General features: G+C 32.5%; 1 protein-coding gene and 1 long non-coding RNA gene across 2 annotated transcripts in view; both read left to right on the top strand.

Moving 5' to 3' along the window:
• The window catches only part of LOC134236007 (E3 ubiquitin-protein ligase rnf213-alpha-like), a 109,568-nt gene that overhangs the window by 22,679 nt on the left and 71,754 nt on the right, over positions 1–15,135 (top strand). Inside the window, exons 19-20 of the mRNA XM_062718180.1 lie at positions 14,139–14,367; positions 14,694–14,840. Of these exons, the coding sequence (XP_062574164.1) occupies positions 14,139–14,367; positions 14,694–14,840 (376 nt within the window). The remainder of the gene's footprint in view (positions 1–14,138; positions 14,368–14,693; positions 14,841–15,135) is intronic.
• LOC134236022 (uncharacterized) lies at positions 2,239–3,352 on the top strand. Its single transcript, XR_009985520.1, has 3 exons — positions 2,239–2,367; positions 2,657–2,938; positions 3,158–3,352. It is a non-coding gene; the product is annotated as an uncharacterized LOC134236022 (long non-coding RNA).

Here is a 15,135-nt window from a genome sequence, read left to right as displayed (position 1 = left end):
AAGGTTAATATGATTACGAAGGATTTGCTTTCTGTATATATTGGGAAAAGAATGGATGGACTTAACGCTCTATTTTGGCTCTTTGCGACTCCTCTACCGAGCCTCACATGAAGTAAATCCATTATTCATGTATATTATAAGCAATATAAACAGGTATGTTTACGTGGTTATATTAGGTAGAACATTTAGAACATTTATACAAAAGCAATGCGATGTTGCCATGAATCAGATTTGAAGCAACGATATACTAGTGTCGTCTTCCGGAATTTGACAAGTACCCGTTCTTGTTTTTAAGTCACGTAATTAATACTAATAGGAGGCAGGGTTATCGATCGGCTTCACTGTTGACATCTCTCTATCCATCTTTCTTTCTCCAAAAATTCGAATACGTGTTTGACATATTACAGCGATGTCATGAATGTTTTTTTTTTATGTCAAAGCATGCGAAATAAAAACATCAATTTATTTGCTAAATTCTAAAAACGGCAATAAAATTCGCATAAAACGTGATTATAAATTGCGGATGGACATCAGGTAATGAATTGTAATATTTTACAAGTCAGTATCAGTCATAACAATGGAAGCGAGAAGTTTAGATAATAATTTCACAATATATGACATGGACGCATATAGTAATACATTTTTGTGAAGCCATATGCATTTGACTACAACACAATCCAAAACTAAAAGGGAAAATCAAAACTCCATTTTTTTCACCCAGAGTTTACAATCTGAAGTCATTTTGGTCTTAAAATCCTTATATGTGTCTCCACAAGTTCCCTTTTTGAAAATTTTTTTTTAGTATTTGAGGAACGTTCCTCTTTCTACACTTCAGATGCATTTGTTATGACCAGACTTTTGAGGAACGTTCCTCTCTCTGAACTTCAGATGCATTTGTTATGACCAGAGATTTGAGGAACGTTCCTCTCTCTGAACTTCTGGTGCATTTGTTATGACCAGACTTCCCGTACGAAACTCTTAACCGTTTTCCGGCCGGAGTCCGGGCGGACTGAGACGGATTCCGGTTAAGTGCTAGGAGGACCAAGCCGTACCTAAGGCGGACCTGGAAAACGTCCAAGCTTTAACCGTTTTCCGCCTCATATCTTAGGTGGATTCCACCTTAAATCCTAGGCGTATTTTTGTTACACGTTTTCCGGCTTAGCTCTTAGACGGAATCTGCATTAATCTTAGGATTGTGAACAGTTTAAATTATGACCACATATTTTAGTCCTCTAGATGACCCTGTTTTCCTAAGGCACAAATGGGGGAGATATTCGTAAAAAAAATAGTCAAACATAACTTTTAATCAATTTATTTGACTTCGAGTATTATGCTTTATATAACATTGAATATTGCGATTCCTAGATGAGTAAGTTTTTTTTGCTGCCATATTGTATACCAGATATACGTTTCCAATGCGCACCTGCTTGACCCCCTCTACAGGGGCGGAAGTTTTCAGGCAGAGCCTCTCTTTGAATGCGCTGGTCAGTTTGAATGCAGATTTTGAAAGTGATGACTGTTGTCAATTTGGTTGATGAATCTTTATATTTCATTCAGTTAAAAAGGAACTTAGGCAAGATGTATGCCCGTAAATTATCATTAAGAAGATGATTGTTCATTCGTTATGTGTTTTGGGGGAAAAAGAGTGACAACTTTTAGTGTTATTCTACTAAGCTTTGAAGTGAAGCAAATTTTGCTCGGCAGTGAACATCATGTGCTAAATGGACAGGGAAGGACCTCGGTACAGAAATAAAAGTGGAAAACAACGGTAAGTTAAATTTTAAGCCGTGTTTTGTTTTGTTCTTTCTTTTTCCCTCTCTCTCTCTCTCTCTCTTTTTAATTTCGTACAGCCAAAATTTGGACTTCACCATTACTCTGTTAATTAATTCCAATAGCATTGAGGTCCCATGTATTCACAATACACTCTCCACTAACCCAGATCTTTAAAAAAAATGCGCATAAAATTTCAGGCGCCATTTCTTATTGCCAAATGTAGGGTAGCCCCCCCCCCCCCCCATTGCAAATTTTCTCAATATTATGAGTGTTTCCTTTTGGAGTAAAATTTTTAAAAGTGCAGAGATAAAAGATAGGAACAAAACTAAATTGATTCATTGGTCAATTATTAAGTAACATGTCCTTTTTTTATTTTTATGTGTTTTCCGGAAATATGATTTCCCTTTAGAATTAGCGACCGTCACTTACTTCCAGTTTTAAAATCACGATTGGAAATTTTGTAATTTTTGTTATGATTTGTGTGTAAGGCTAAGCACAGTGTTTTAACCAGTGGTTAGTGGAATTGTTACATAAACACCCTTTTAAAAGTGTAGTTCGCTGCTTAGTTTGGATCAAGAGTCAAGTTTGAGATCTGTAAGTCACCATTTATACATTCCATAACATACATGGATAAGAGTATTATTCATATAATATAACAGCTGTATAAGTTAGATCTACATATTCCATGAGTAGCTATTTATTATCATTTGATTATACATGTTAATTAAAAATATATTTGTAGAAAGGGATCTTATGTTAGTACCTTTTTCAAATGTATGAGAATTATGAAATAATTGAATAAGAGTTTAAAACCTATTTAATATTGAAATAGTAAATATTAGGATCTTCTGCAGTGCACTGAGTGCAGTGTTATACATTTCAGCACTTTGAGCAGTACAAGTACTCTGCAATTATGGCTGATAAAGGTAAATATGAGGATAGTGGTAACTGCAGCAAGTCAGGATGAAGGCCAGGAGCCACCGTCCATCCACCCTTACCAGTAAACAGGCAATTCTGCTCTTCTCATTTGAGAGCTTGCTGAAGATTCATGGGAAAAAAGAAATGCAATCTTACACATGTGCTTCATTCAAATGTAGTGGATAGTACCGGGGAACCAGTTTATCTATGGACGTAACCGGCTGACTGCTACAGCAGGTTATGAGAGGTAAGAATACATGAAGATATCAGACAACTGATAGACATATATGAAAAATTATTCTTATATTATGTAAGTTTTAGTGTTGAGAAAAATTACATAAGAATGTTTGCATCCTAGATGATCTGTAATACAGAACAGAATTTATAAAAGAGTCATTTTATTGAGAAATGTTGAAGAGTTTTTTTAAAATGACAAATTCATCTCAGTTTTGTATTTTCTTTACAGACTTCATCATGTGTTGTGTGAAGAATGGCAGAGAAAGCTGGAATCATGGAAAAGATAGCTAGGTTATACCACTGACAACTTAGGAAGGAGAACTATAAAAATGACAAAATATTTCCTTACAGACAGAAAGAATTTTGTGAAAATATTCAACTAAGTGTAAATTAACAGCTAATTGTTCAATCAAGTTTTGGTACGTTTTTTATCTTTTAATTTTTAATTTCATATTTAGGCAAGGCAGGACATTTTCAAATGTAAACATGTTTCGTAGTCATTGAATTTTAAAGAACGAAAAAATAAATGATATATAATTTGTATAATTTAATTTTTTTTATTGTTAAGTTTGTAAAAGATCTGATACACTGTGATAAGTACATGTATTGTAGATTATGTAAACATTAATGCAAAATCCCTCTAACCATTAGGCGGAATACCCCTTGCTAGTAAGGCAGAATACAGCTACCTGAAGTTAGGCGGAATACGCCTTACAGGTTAGGCGGAATACGCCTATTGTAAGTAAGGCGGAATACGCCTTGCAGGTCAGGTGGAACACGCCTTGCAGGTTAGGCGGAATACGCCTTGCAGGTAAGGCGGAATACCATATTCCGCCTTGCAGGTAATCCATATTAGGAAAGGCGGAATACGCCTTAACTCATTTAAATATTTCGAGCCCTATTACGCCCTGACTCCACCCGGACACCGTCTAATAGTCTTATTAAGTTCCTTATAGATGATAGACGGATTCCGTCTTCTGAATTCCGCCTGGAGTCAGGGCGTAAATTTTCGTACAGGTTTTGAGGAACGTTCCTCTCTCGAACTTCAGATGCATTTGTTTTGACAAGACATTTGAGGAACGTTCCTCTCTCTGAACTTCTGGTGCATTTGTTATGACCAGAGATTTGAGGAACGTTCCTCTCTTTGAACTTCAGATGCATTTGTTATGACCAAAGATTTGAGGAACGTTCCTCTCTCTAAACTTCTGGTGCATTTGGTATGACCAGAGATTTGAGGAACGTTCCTCTCTCTGAACTTCTGGTGCATTTGTTATGACCAGAGATTTGAGGAACGTTCCTCTCTTTGAACTTCAGTTGCATTTGTTATGACCAAAGATTTGAGGAACGTTCCTCTCTCTAAACTTCTGGTGCATTTGGTATGACCAGAGATTTGAGGAACGTTCCTCTCTCTGTACTTCTGATGCATTTGTTATGACCAGACATTTGTGGAACATTCCCCTCTCTAAACTAAGATGCATTTATTATCACCAGACATTTGAGTAACGTTCCTCTCTTACAGATGTGCACATACAGTGTGTATTTTTAAATACCTTATGAATGAACACATCAGCCATTTGAGGAACATTCCTCTCTCAAATTTACTTATTACCGTAGGCATCTCATGAATTTTCAAATATTAGGCATTAAAGGAGCGGTCCTCTTCTACACCATGTACACTGAATGAAAGTTCCTCTTCAAACTATTGACACTGGATTTACTAGTCTAAACACAACATATTTGAGGAACGTTCCTCATCCAATTTCAAATATTGATACTACAATGTATATACACTGGAGGAACGTTCCTCTTTCAACTTGACACCGTATTTACAAGTTTTAACACACAATATCACAAACGTTCATCAGTCAATTTCAATTGATAATACATACTACATGTATATAAAGAGTACATTTGAGGAATGTTCCTCTATCAATTCCTATCAAAAAACACTACAACCATGAATCTTAATACACTGAACGTTCCTCTCCCCATTTCAAAATTTGACACTGGACTGGAGGAACATTCCTCTTCCAACTATTGACAATGGATTCATGTCGAATACTCCTCTTCTGATTTCAAATGTTATTATATAACTTTATACATGAATCAGAGTATAATTGGATTTGAAGAAAGCTGTGCACCCAGGTACTCCCTAACGTAAAAGAGTAGATAACCCTGTTGATTTCATAAAGTCAAATTTCAAGGTTGAGACTATTCTGACACAGAAAAATAATATCTGCTTAAAATTTTGGGAACGCTTTGCTTTACAGACATCAAACTTAGTATGCTGGTACTCTCAAAGGAATAAAGACCCCTACTGATTTTGGGTTACAAGGTGAAAGCACAAGGCTCAAACTGATCTAGAAATAGAAAAAGTATTGTTTACTCTATATTTAAGTAACTTGAGATTCTAATGTTTGAAAAATAATTTAATGCACTAGATCTGTAGTCCTCCTAAGAAATATAAGACCACTTTTGATTTGGGGGGCATAACTGGATCACAAGATCAAGTACGTTTCATTCTTGACAATTAATATTTTAGGAAATCACTTTTCAGTCAATTTTGTGAAAAGCCTCTTATTATTACAGACATTAAACTCGTTGGTACCACTCCTTTAGGAGTATACATGATCACATTTTATTTTGAGGTCATTAGGTAACTTCTCTGGATATAGGAATGTATATCTGCTGAATAAAAAGTGTTTATTTTTATTTTAAATGAGAAAAAAGGGTAACTGTTTGAATCGTGCAAGAGACATAAATCTACAACAAGGAACTGATCAAAAAAGTTATACCATTCCCCTGGTTCCCTGCATTTACCATTATGATATAAAACTGTTGTAAAAAGCAATGCTTTCTTACACTAAAATAAACAATTTTCTTTAACAATTGAAATTTTATGATATTTATTAAATGAAAAAATCTTTCAGGAAAAGTATTCTTACCCTTAGCTTTTTTAGTATAGTTCATCCAAGATTATTTGTGAAAAGTCAGTGCATTGACCAGTAAATTCTCTATAAGATGAACATCCATTGACATCTGAAAATCATGCATGTGTTTCTACTTACTTCATCACGCAGTTTTTTGACCAAAACTAATTTTATAACCTTTTCACAGTATAACACAGTATAACACACAGATATATCAATGTCTAATTTCTCCAATTTCGAATTCCCCTTCAAACAACAGTTGCATTTAAATGATAGCTGTTCACATGTGCAACTGCGACCCTTCCATACATATTTGAATGGAAACATGTGGTGCCACTAACTGAAGAAATGTCAATCAAAACACTGCACACTGATAATCTTGGGTGTGTTATTAGTCTTGGACACATCCATCTCTCAACCCTACCAAAATGTTGACGATTTCAATTCAGAAGATGCTCATCACATCGAAAGATTGTTGAATATAACAGGATGTTGTAGTTCTTCACAGTTAAGGATTTATTAAGGTATATATGCAAATAATATCAATTTATGAAAATTCTTTGTATGCTTTGTTTGCATAAAAACTAAAATAAAATATTTCATCAATAACTTAGTCAGAGTTGATCAATCCTGCTGAAATATAAGTTGTCAGACACTTCCAAATACCAGTAAATTAAAATGAGAAATTTACTTTAATTTCAGACAAAATGATATGCCCTGGATTTCAATTTAAAAGAAAACGAATACCCTCATGACACCACTTGCAACAACATTTCAGAGAAATGATTAAAGTGTCCTAAACAAATCAAGTAAGTACCGTAGTCATAATTTTCATTATTAGTTGGGAAAATTAGAAATTATATGAATTCCTATATAATATATGTTATCAAATGCTGTATATGGCAGGAAATAGATTAATTATGTTGAATACAAGTAAAACATGTTTAAAAAGCAGTGCCAGGGATCGACGGATGATTTTGCATTATTATGAGCGAAATCGTTATGAAGATAAAAATACATAATTAAGTCACAGGGAATAAAAGCACTTCGCTGTAACTCAATTCAACATAAGTGTGTTGGCAAAAATCATGTTTTACTGTATTTTGTTAATTTTTTTTTTATTATTCATCATTTACTTATCTCAATTTATTTATTTATTTTTTAGGGGTGGGAGTGGGGATGGGTGGGGTCCGTGTCCATACTAATTTTTTTGGCTTCCTAACACAGGAAACTTTGATTGAGAATTTGCTCCTTAAAAAATTACACCCTCCCCCCGCCACTGAACTTATCCTATATACTTTCTAAAAATATGCAAAATATACATATTTATGTAGTGTTTTCAATTTGTATTACCGGTTTTTTTTTTAATTTGTAAACTGGCATGATTTAACATGTCCAAGTATTAACTATACATTATTGATAAGAGACATACACTCTATTTTGAATTAAAGTTTTGAACAGACCTGGTATATTTTATATGTCAAGTCAGTGTCTTATTTGCTTTTTTTAAATCAAACATTAATTGATTTGATAAAGAGAACAATAGCTGTGTTTCACCTAGTTCAATCCAAAAATTATCCGTGCTTCATTAGATGCTCAGCGCTGTTAATTCTGATGGTTTTAGAGCAGAGCAGAACACATTCAACGAGGCTCAAGGGAATAATCTAGTGTGTCAAAGAATTAATGTGTTTAGATGAAACAGAGCCGTATAGTTTGTTTATATATGGCCAATGCTGAAACAATTATCACTTCCTCGGCTTCACTAAGTGGTCACTGGTCAAATGTTTATTCTTTCCCAAGATATTTCTTTTACTTGCAATTGTGTGTATGAACAGGAGTACTTAATATATTAAAATCATGTGTTTTTCTTTGCTAGCATTATAGTGACCTTGTCTGATATAATACCATGCTATAAAAATATGTTAAAATTTTACTATAAATTGGTTATCTTGAAATATTATGGAAAAAAGACACAAATTCAATAAATTATTATACTCAATATTGTATCCTTTTAAACTATATACTGCGATTAGAATAATAAGGATAAAATAAAAAAAAAACTTATTATAAAAGATTTAAACACTTTTTTTGAAACAATTTACCGGGAAAATTATTTCTTTTTTTATAAAAATTCTAGGCATATTTTGTTGTGTTGTCAACTGCAAGGATTATGATCAAAGCTTAAGTACACGTGTACAATTTAAAGAAACATATATAACAAAACCTTTATCTTAAAGGTTTTTTTTTTGTCATTCTATATATTACTCTTTTCTATAAAAAAATAAATAATGAATTAAATACAAACTCACATTTTATGTATTGCATTAATCATTTTAACAGATTTTTAACATTAATCAAAGTGGAATTCAGTCCAAAATAGAGTGAATATGAAGTTTCTTTTAGTTGTCAATCATCACTATCCCACTGAAAAATATCTTTCATTCTAAAAAAAATCCAAAGGTGGCATCTTGTTTATATTCCTACATACACCTATTGTTAAGGATTAGTTTAATACTTTAACAATAACTTAAGTATATGTATTATTTAATTATAAATAAGTATAATTCAGATCTTAAAAAAATTGTATATTAGTTATACATTTTATATGTATGGTCGATCGGCAGATCATGTCTTGTGTACTCAGTGTCCAGTCCCTGATAAAAGAAAAATAGTATTACTAAAAATACGAGTAACAGTTTCACTAGTTGATACTTCCATCATTTTATGCATATAACCGTAATTTTGTTATTTTTTATTTATTATTTTAAAGCGGAGAAAAAAAATGCACCATTCAGTTTCATTAGAAAGGTTCATTTTTATAACACATGCCTGATATGTACACCAATGAAATTCTTATTCTTAAAAACTCGGTGTTCCAGTGTTGGTGAATGTAATTTCAAAGAGTTGAAGAAAATCTTCTTAAATTATTTCTACATAATGAAAGCAGATAAGACCGGGGTTATATAAAATGACCTCAAGTTTTACAGATAACACAGACTTTTGACCTTGCTGCAGCTGGCTAAATTATTAAATCCCAAATGATCCACACTGCAATCCAAGATATAGGAAATCTGTGAAATTCAGAGTGCACGTTTCTGAAATTAACAATTAAATCAAAGATAATTTCATTATCTAAGTATCTAACTTTGAAAAGGGGAAAGGAAGATGAGCAATAGCCAATCAATAAAACAATTGTATAACTGTATTACTCAGTACAACATTTCTTTTAATATATGTGCTAATAATTAAATAAAATATTCTAAATCAATAAAACATTTTTAAGGGCTTTTTTGGAAATATGGATTCTTATTCCTGACAATTAAGTGCAGGAGATGTTGTTTTCACATTATTATTTTTTTTTTTTACAAAATAATTCTGTGGAATGTTTCTTTGCATTTAATATGTACAAACCAGATTTTAGCCTGAGATTTGTTATTCCCGAACCAGAATAATTAGTAAAGTTTTACAGCGTATATAAATTTCATTACATTTTTTGTTTTTTAAATATATTGAAACTATCCAAATTTTAATATAAGGAGTAAAATTTAAAACTCTAACAAGATCTTAATTCCCTCACTGTTTGAGTTCTGTTCTACAATGTAAATTGCTTCAATTTTCTGACTGCAGAGACATGTTTATCTATAACACGATCAAGTCATCATAGCATCAGCACTGATCTTTACTGTCCATGAAGTCACAGGGGACAGATATTTGCCAGAGCTGATCGCCTATAGCTAGTGTTCCATGAGCATATATGATTAGCAGTGATTAATAACAATTACACTGAGAGCTGGGGCCAGGAAGACATCAAGGTCTCAAAGTCTTTATCTTTAAAGTAGAGAATGATTCAGGAATTAGGATTACTAGACAAATCCCTATTATAGAATCAATTCTTCATTTTTAAGAAATACACAATAGTACTACAATATAAAACAAACTGAGATTCAGAATGAAAATAGGTTCGTGTAAATTAAAAAATACATTAATAAAACCCATGAAATATTATTTGACAGCTGCATGCACTATGGAAAAAGAGAAATGAATTAAACTTTTAAAAATTTGATGACTTATATTATCATACATGTATATAAAATGTTCATTGGAGGAGTATGGGGCTTAAGACCTATATATTATTATAATTTACATTTCCAATTGTCACTTAGTTTTTAAATTAGTGTTACATGCAAGATATAAAGGAGACTGATTTTTCTCAGACATAATTTGCAAATCAGTTATTACTGTAAACTTGTTACATTTGGCGGTGTATTCTTTTTAGCTTTTTGGCGGAAAGAAACATTCGCTAATATTAGGGCTGGGCTATAATATCGATATTTCAATATATTGCAATACAATGACAAAAAATATCGTATCGCAATACGATTTTGAAATATCGATATATTGGCAATATGCTTAGATTAAGGAATGTAGTCATTAAATATGGAAATGGACTAATAAAAGTTTGTTATTAAGCCAAACAGTAAGTCAGAAGTTGTTTTGTGGGAACATTTCAAAGCATAACTTAAATGAAATCAACAAGATTTTTTTTTCCATGTTGGTTATTTATCATAGTTATGTACATTCTGCATGTAAATTAAAGTGAATATAGTAAGAAAATGCCATTTTTATTACGTTGAAAATATTGCAATACATATTGCAATACAGTTAAAAATATCGCAATATATCGCAATACGAAATCTCGGGTCAATACCCAGCCCTAGCTAATATAAGTGCAACGCTAAATGTTTTAAACATAAAATATTAAAATGCGCTAAATCATACCTAGGCTAACTTATTAAAATATCAACTTCCGCCAAATAGATTACACTCTAAATATAAAACATTTACATTATTTCATTAAAATAGTATGAGAAAGATAGAAAGTGTCAATTTTGCAATATTCTTAATACAGTATGGAAATACTTTCATAATTCATGGGCAATTTAAAGTTCAAAATTTTAAATTTAAGTTTTGCAATTTTTTTATATCGATTTTTCCAGTCTATTTAATTTTTAAATGAGACATCAAGACTTGTTATTATGTACACATTGTTTCGATTATTCTAAATCACATCTTTGATAATACGACATGCCGCTGTACTGAATGTGAGATTTTTCCTACAGAAGATGATACCCAAGAAACCTGTTGAGGCTGTTTTACTGTGACTGATGAACCTTTGGAGACCAAGGAATTGGAATCGTCTCTATTATGAGGGAAAGATGTAACCGAGAAAGAAACATGGTTGACCTTCATCACAACTTTGGTTTAATTTTGTGGTAGAAAGGAAAAATATTGTGGGTATTAACCTGTTAACCAAGACACTGTAATATGTTATCACACTGCCATTCAGTGAAAAAGCCCTTTTAGTTGATACATGAACACTGGACATTGCACATGCTTGTTCCGAAATGAAAAATTTGTTTGTTCCTGTACCTAGTTTATATTATGCTTTAAGAAAGCCTTAATTCAAAAAGTACTTTATAAAATGACAAATGATTTTTCATATATATTTTGTAGAGTGTGTACAGATAAAAAATGTTTCTATGAATATGTACTGCATTTCATATAAAAGAGAGAAATGTTTCCCAAATTCTTCATGTACGATAAAAACTAATATAATATCACAAAACACATGATAATGTTAGAGAGGAACGTTCCTTTAAAGTTATTTTTAAGTGGGCTTTGCAATGTATCCAACACATATTCATTACAAGACAGAGGAACGTTCCTCAAATGCACGGGTTGCAAGCTTCATGAGGTATAAGTAATCAACAGAAATACAACCATTTGTGAGAGGAACGTTCCTCAAATGCCTGATTTAATATGAATAAGGTATCAACATATAGAAATCTGAGAGAGGAACGTTCCTCATACATGTAAGTATCCTGTGTGAACAATGTTAAATTTTAGTTAGGAACGTTCCTGAAATGCCTGATGTTTGACAATTCATTAGACAACCATATGTGAGAGGAACGTTCCTCAAATGCCTGATATTTGACAATCCTTGAGATGCCTACAGTAATAATTAAATTCGAGCGAGGAACGTTAATCAAATGCCTGATGTTTGACCATTCATGAGATGTCTTTAGAAAAAGTGAATTTGAGAGAGGAATGTTCCTCAAATGTCTCATGTGTTAAGATTCTTAAAGTATTTAAAAATACACGCTGTATGTGCACATGTAAGAGAGGAACGTTACTCAAATGTCTGGTGATAATAAATTCATCTTAGTTTAGAGAGAGCAACGTTCCTCAAATGTCTGGTCATAACAAATGCATCTGAAGGTCAGAGAGAGGAACGTTCCTCAAATGTCTGGTCATAACAAATGCATCTGAAGTTCAGAGAGAGGAACGTTCCTCAAATGTCTGGTCATAACAAATGCATCTGAAGTTTAGAGAGAGAGAGAGAGAGAGAGAGAGAGAGAGAGAGAGAGAGAGAGAGAGGAAAGTTCCTAAAATCTCTGATCATAACAAATGCATCTGAAGTGTAGAAAGAGGAACGTTCCTCAAATACTTAAAAAAAATCTTTAAAAAAGGAACTTGTGGAGACACATATAAGGATTTTAAGACCAAAATGACTTCAGATTGTAAACCTTGGGTGAAAAAAAGGGAATTTTGATTTTCCCTTTTAGTTTTGGATTGTGTTCTACGTGAACTACTGTAAATGTATTATATTTAGCGTGTACGATATTTAGCGGAAAGTGATTTTTAAACAAGTTAGCGTAAATTTGATTTAGCGCATTTCTTCATATTCTAATTCATGTATCATTGTTTAAGACATTTAACGAAGTACTTGAATTAGCGGAAGTATCTTTCCGCCAAAAGCGCTAAAAAGAATACACCGCCAAATGTTGAACGTTTACAGTATAACACTTGACAGATATATAATTTCATTAAATGATACATAAAATCGCCGTGTTGCAAGTGATAAAAATAATAACCGTTCTTGTACACTTTGATACGACATGTCCCTTCTATACCAAATAGTTAAAAAACATACAATCCCTTCAGCAAAATTCAAGAGAACATAAACATGCTAATGATTCATATGAAATAAATATTCAATTTATCTTGTCGCCCACGTTGAGTAGTGTTTACAGTGTATATAGCGTTTGCTATAGGGCTGTAGAGATAAAAAAAAAAGATCCCCCACTGTCACTGGCCTAGAGTGCCGAGTAAAGGTCAAAATTTGCAGCTTTCCACCAGTTAGTAATTGCTTCTCTATATGATTAAAAAATCGAAGGGACGTTAAAAAAAAATCAATCTATCATAATAAACAACCACCCGGGTATTAGAGACACAATTTAGAATTCCATGCTATATCCAAGGACATGACTCATGGGGTATTTCAATTTCTACCTTTTTGTTAGTTTAATACGCTGCTTTTCAGACATTAAAAAAATCATATCATGTTCACTTTTTCTGTAACTGCACAAGGATGCGAAAAACACCAAAACCTTTTAATTTCTTATTTACACAAAACAATTTTATACAAGTAATAATATGAAGTGTACCCCTGATATATAGAAGTTAGAACCTCTAGACCTGCCGGTTATGACAACTTATGTTCACAATGTCATGACGTCATTTAAAACCTTTATTTCAAATCCCATGAGTTGGATTGAGCCCTTGATATCAAAATTCGTAGATGTAGTGGATTATATGTAGTGGATTGACATTTCCAAATAATCATAAACATAACATAATATACATTACATAATCATAAACAATAGGGATACTGTTTACAGACCCTTGTTGATGCTGTGCGCGGGATGTAAAAGTTAAACTAGTTATTTTCTTGCCTATGCATTTTTGAAGTATTTTGAATTTCCTATCAGCTTGTACTCTGTCGTTCTTCACGCGAACAATAAAGACGCTTAATAAAGTTCAAAACTACGCTGCAATTTTTGATTATCTTTATATAGAAAACGTGTATTTCATAGTACTTGGATAGTGATGCAAAATTCCTGTGAGTAAGAAATATTGATAAAAATGGCTTCAAATAAATGTACAAAATGTACACACGCACACACACCTTCACACACACACACAAACACACACCCTCACACGCACACGCACATCTTTTTTTTTCATTGGATATATATTGATGTATATGGTAACCACGATTCTTTTTAGGGATAGGAGAATTGTTAATTTAATCTTTTTGGATAACTGACAAAACAAGACTAAATGGAATTTACAGTTTTATTCATTACTTTACAAAGCTTACAGCGCTTGCAAATGATTTGAATACGGATTTAAATCATAAGTTGGATTTTTCTTTAGTTGCACTGTGAGAATTGTAAAATCACGGAGGGCAGGAGTTGGAAAAACTCTGTATAAAAGAAGAACTGCAGAGAAACTGAAAAGTTTCAGCAAAGATTCTTCAGTGATAACAATTCCATTACATGCAAGGAAGATAAACGTGGACGAAGTGATGGCAACCCTTTTACAGAATACTTTGGCTCCGAAAACAAACGCACAACGTTTGTTTCATTTTGACTTCGCTCAAGAGGTAATGTTTGTACTCTAAAAAAAACATAAGAAAACATTCATTGTCCGTTTAGGTTATAATGTTCATAGTAAATTTACTTTTTTCTCACAAATCTTAAAGACAATATATAATTCTTATGGGTTTTTTCTTTATAATTATTAGGTTCTTAAAAATTTCATTTACCTTTGAAACTAAACTTAACTGTTCTTTTCACTGCCGACCAAAAGTATAAATTGAAGACCTTCGAAATACGTGATGTTTAATACATATGTTTAAAAAATTTTAATAATGCCCCCTCCAAGTCGTAGAATAATTAATTTTACTGTATCCAAAAATATTTCTTTCAGGTAGTAGAAGAGGTTGACTATCTGTTATTCCAACTAATAATTCTTGGTTGTCTTACGGACAGTCATGGAAATGTCTGGAGAAAACTGCCATCTGATCTTTACTTGATAGAGACTACACCATTGCTGATAGAATCCAGCCAAAGTCCGGTAAAATGATTATAGGACTTTCATAAATATTATACACACCCCTACTAATGTTATTGTGATTTAAATTCAAAACACGTGGTTTAGGTTGATCTATTCAAAGGTTATAGGGTAGAACCGGTTTTATAAATAAAATTGGCAATAAACATGATATTGTTATAGCCTGTTTCTTTTGAAAACATGTCTTGTAATAAATGTTTCTAGACCTTTCCGAAAGACTTTCATGATTTTCAACAGAAAAAGGGTGGCTAAAGGAGGGGTGTTAAAATAACAATATATCGTACACTTTTCGGCAAAA

Source organism: Saccostrea cucullata, unplaced genomic scaffold, assembly GCF_032062105.1.
Source record: "Saccostrea cucullata isolate Sc308-1 unplaced genomic scaffold, CSIRO_AGI_Scuc_v1 ctg488, whole genome shotgun sequence".
In the NCBI taxonomy this organism is placed as follows: Eukaryota; Metazoa; Mollusca; class Bivalvia; order Ostreida; family Ostreidae; genus Saccostrea; species Saccostrea cuccullata.
Note: the sequence above shows the minus strand (reverse complement) of the source record. Positions and strands in the feature narration are given on the sequence as shown.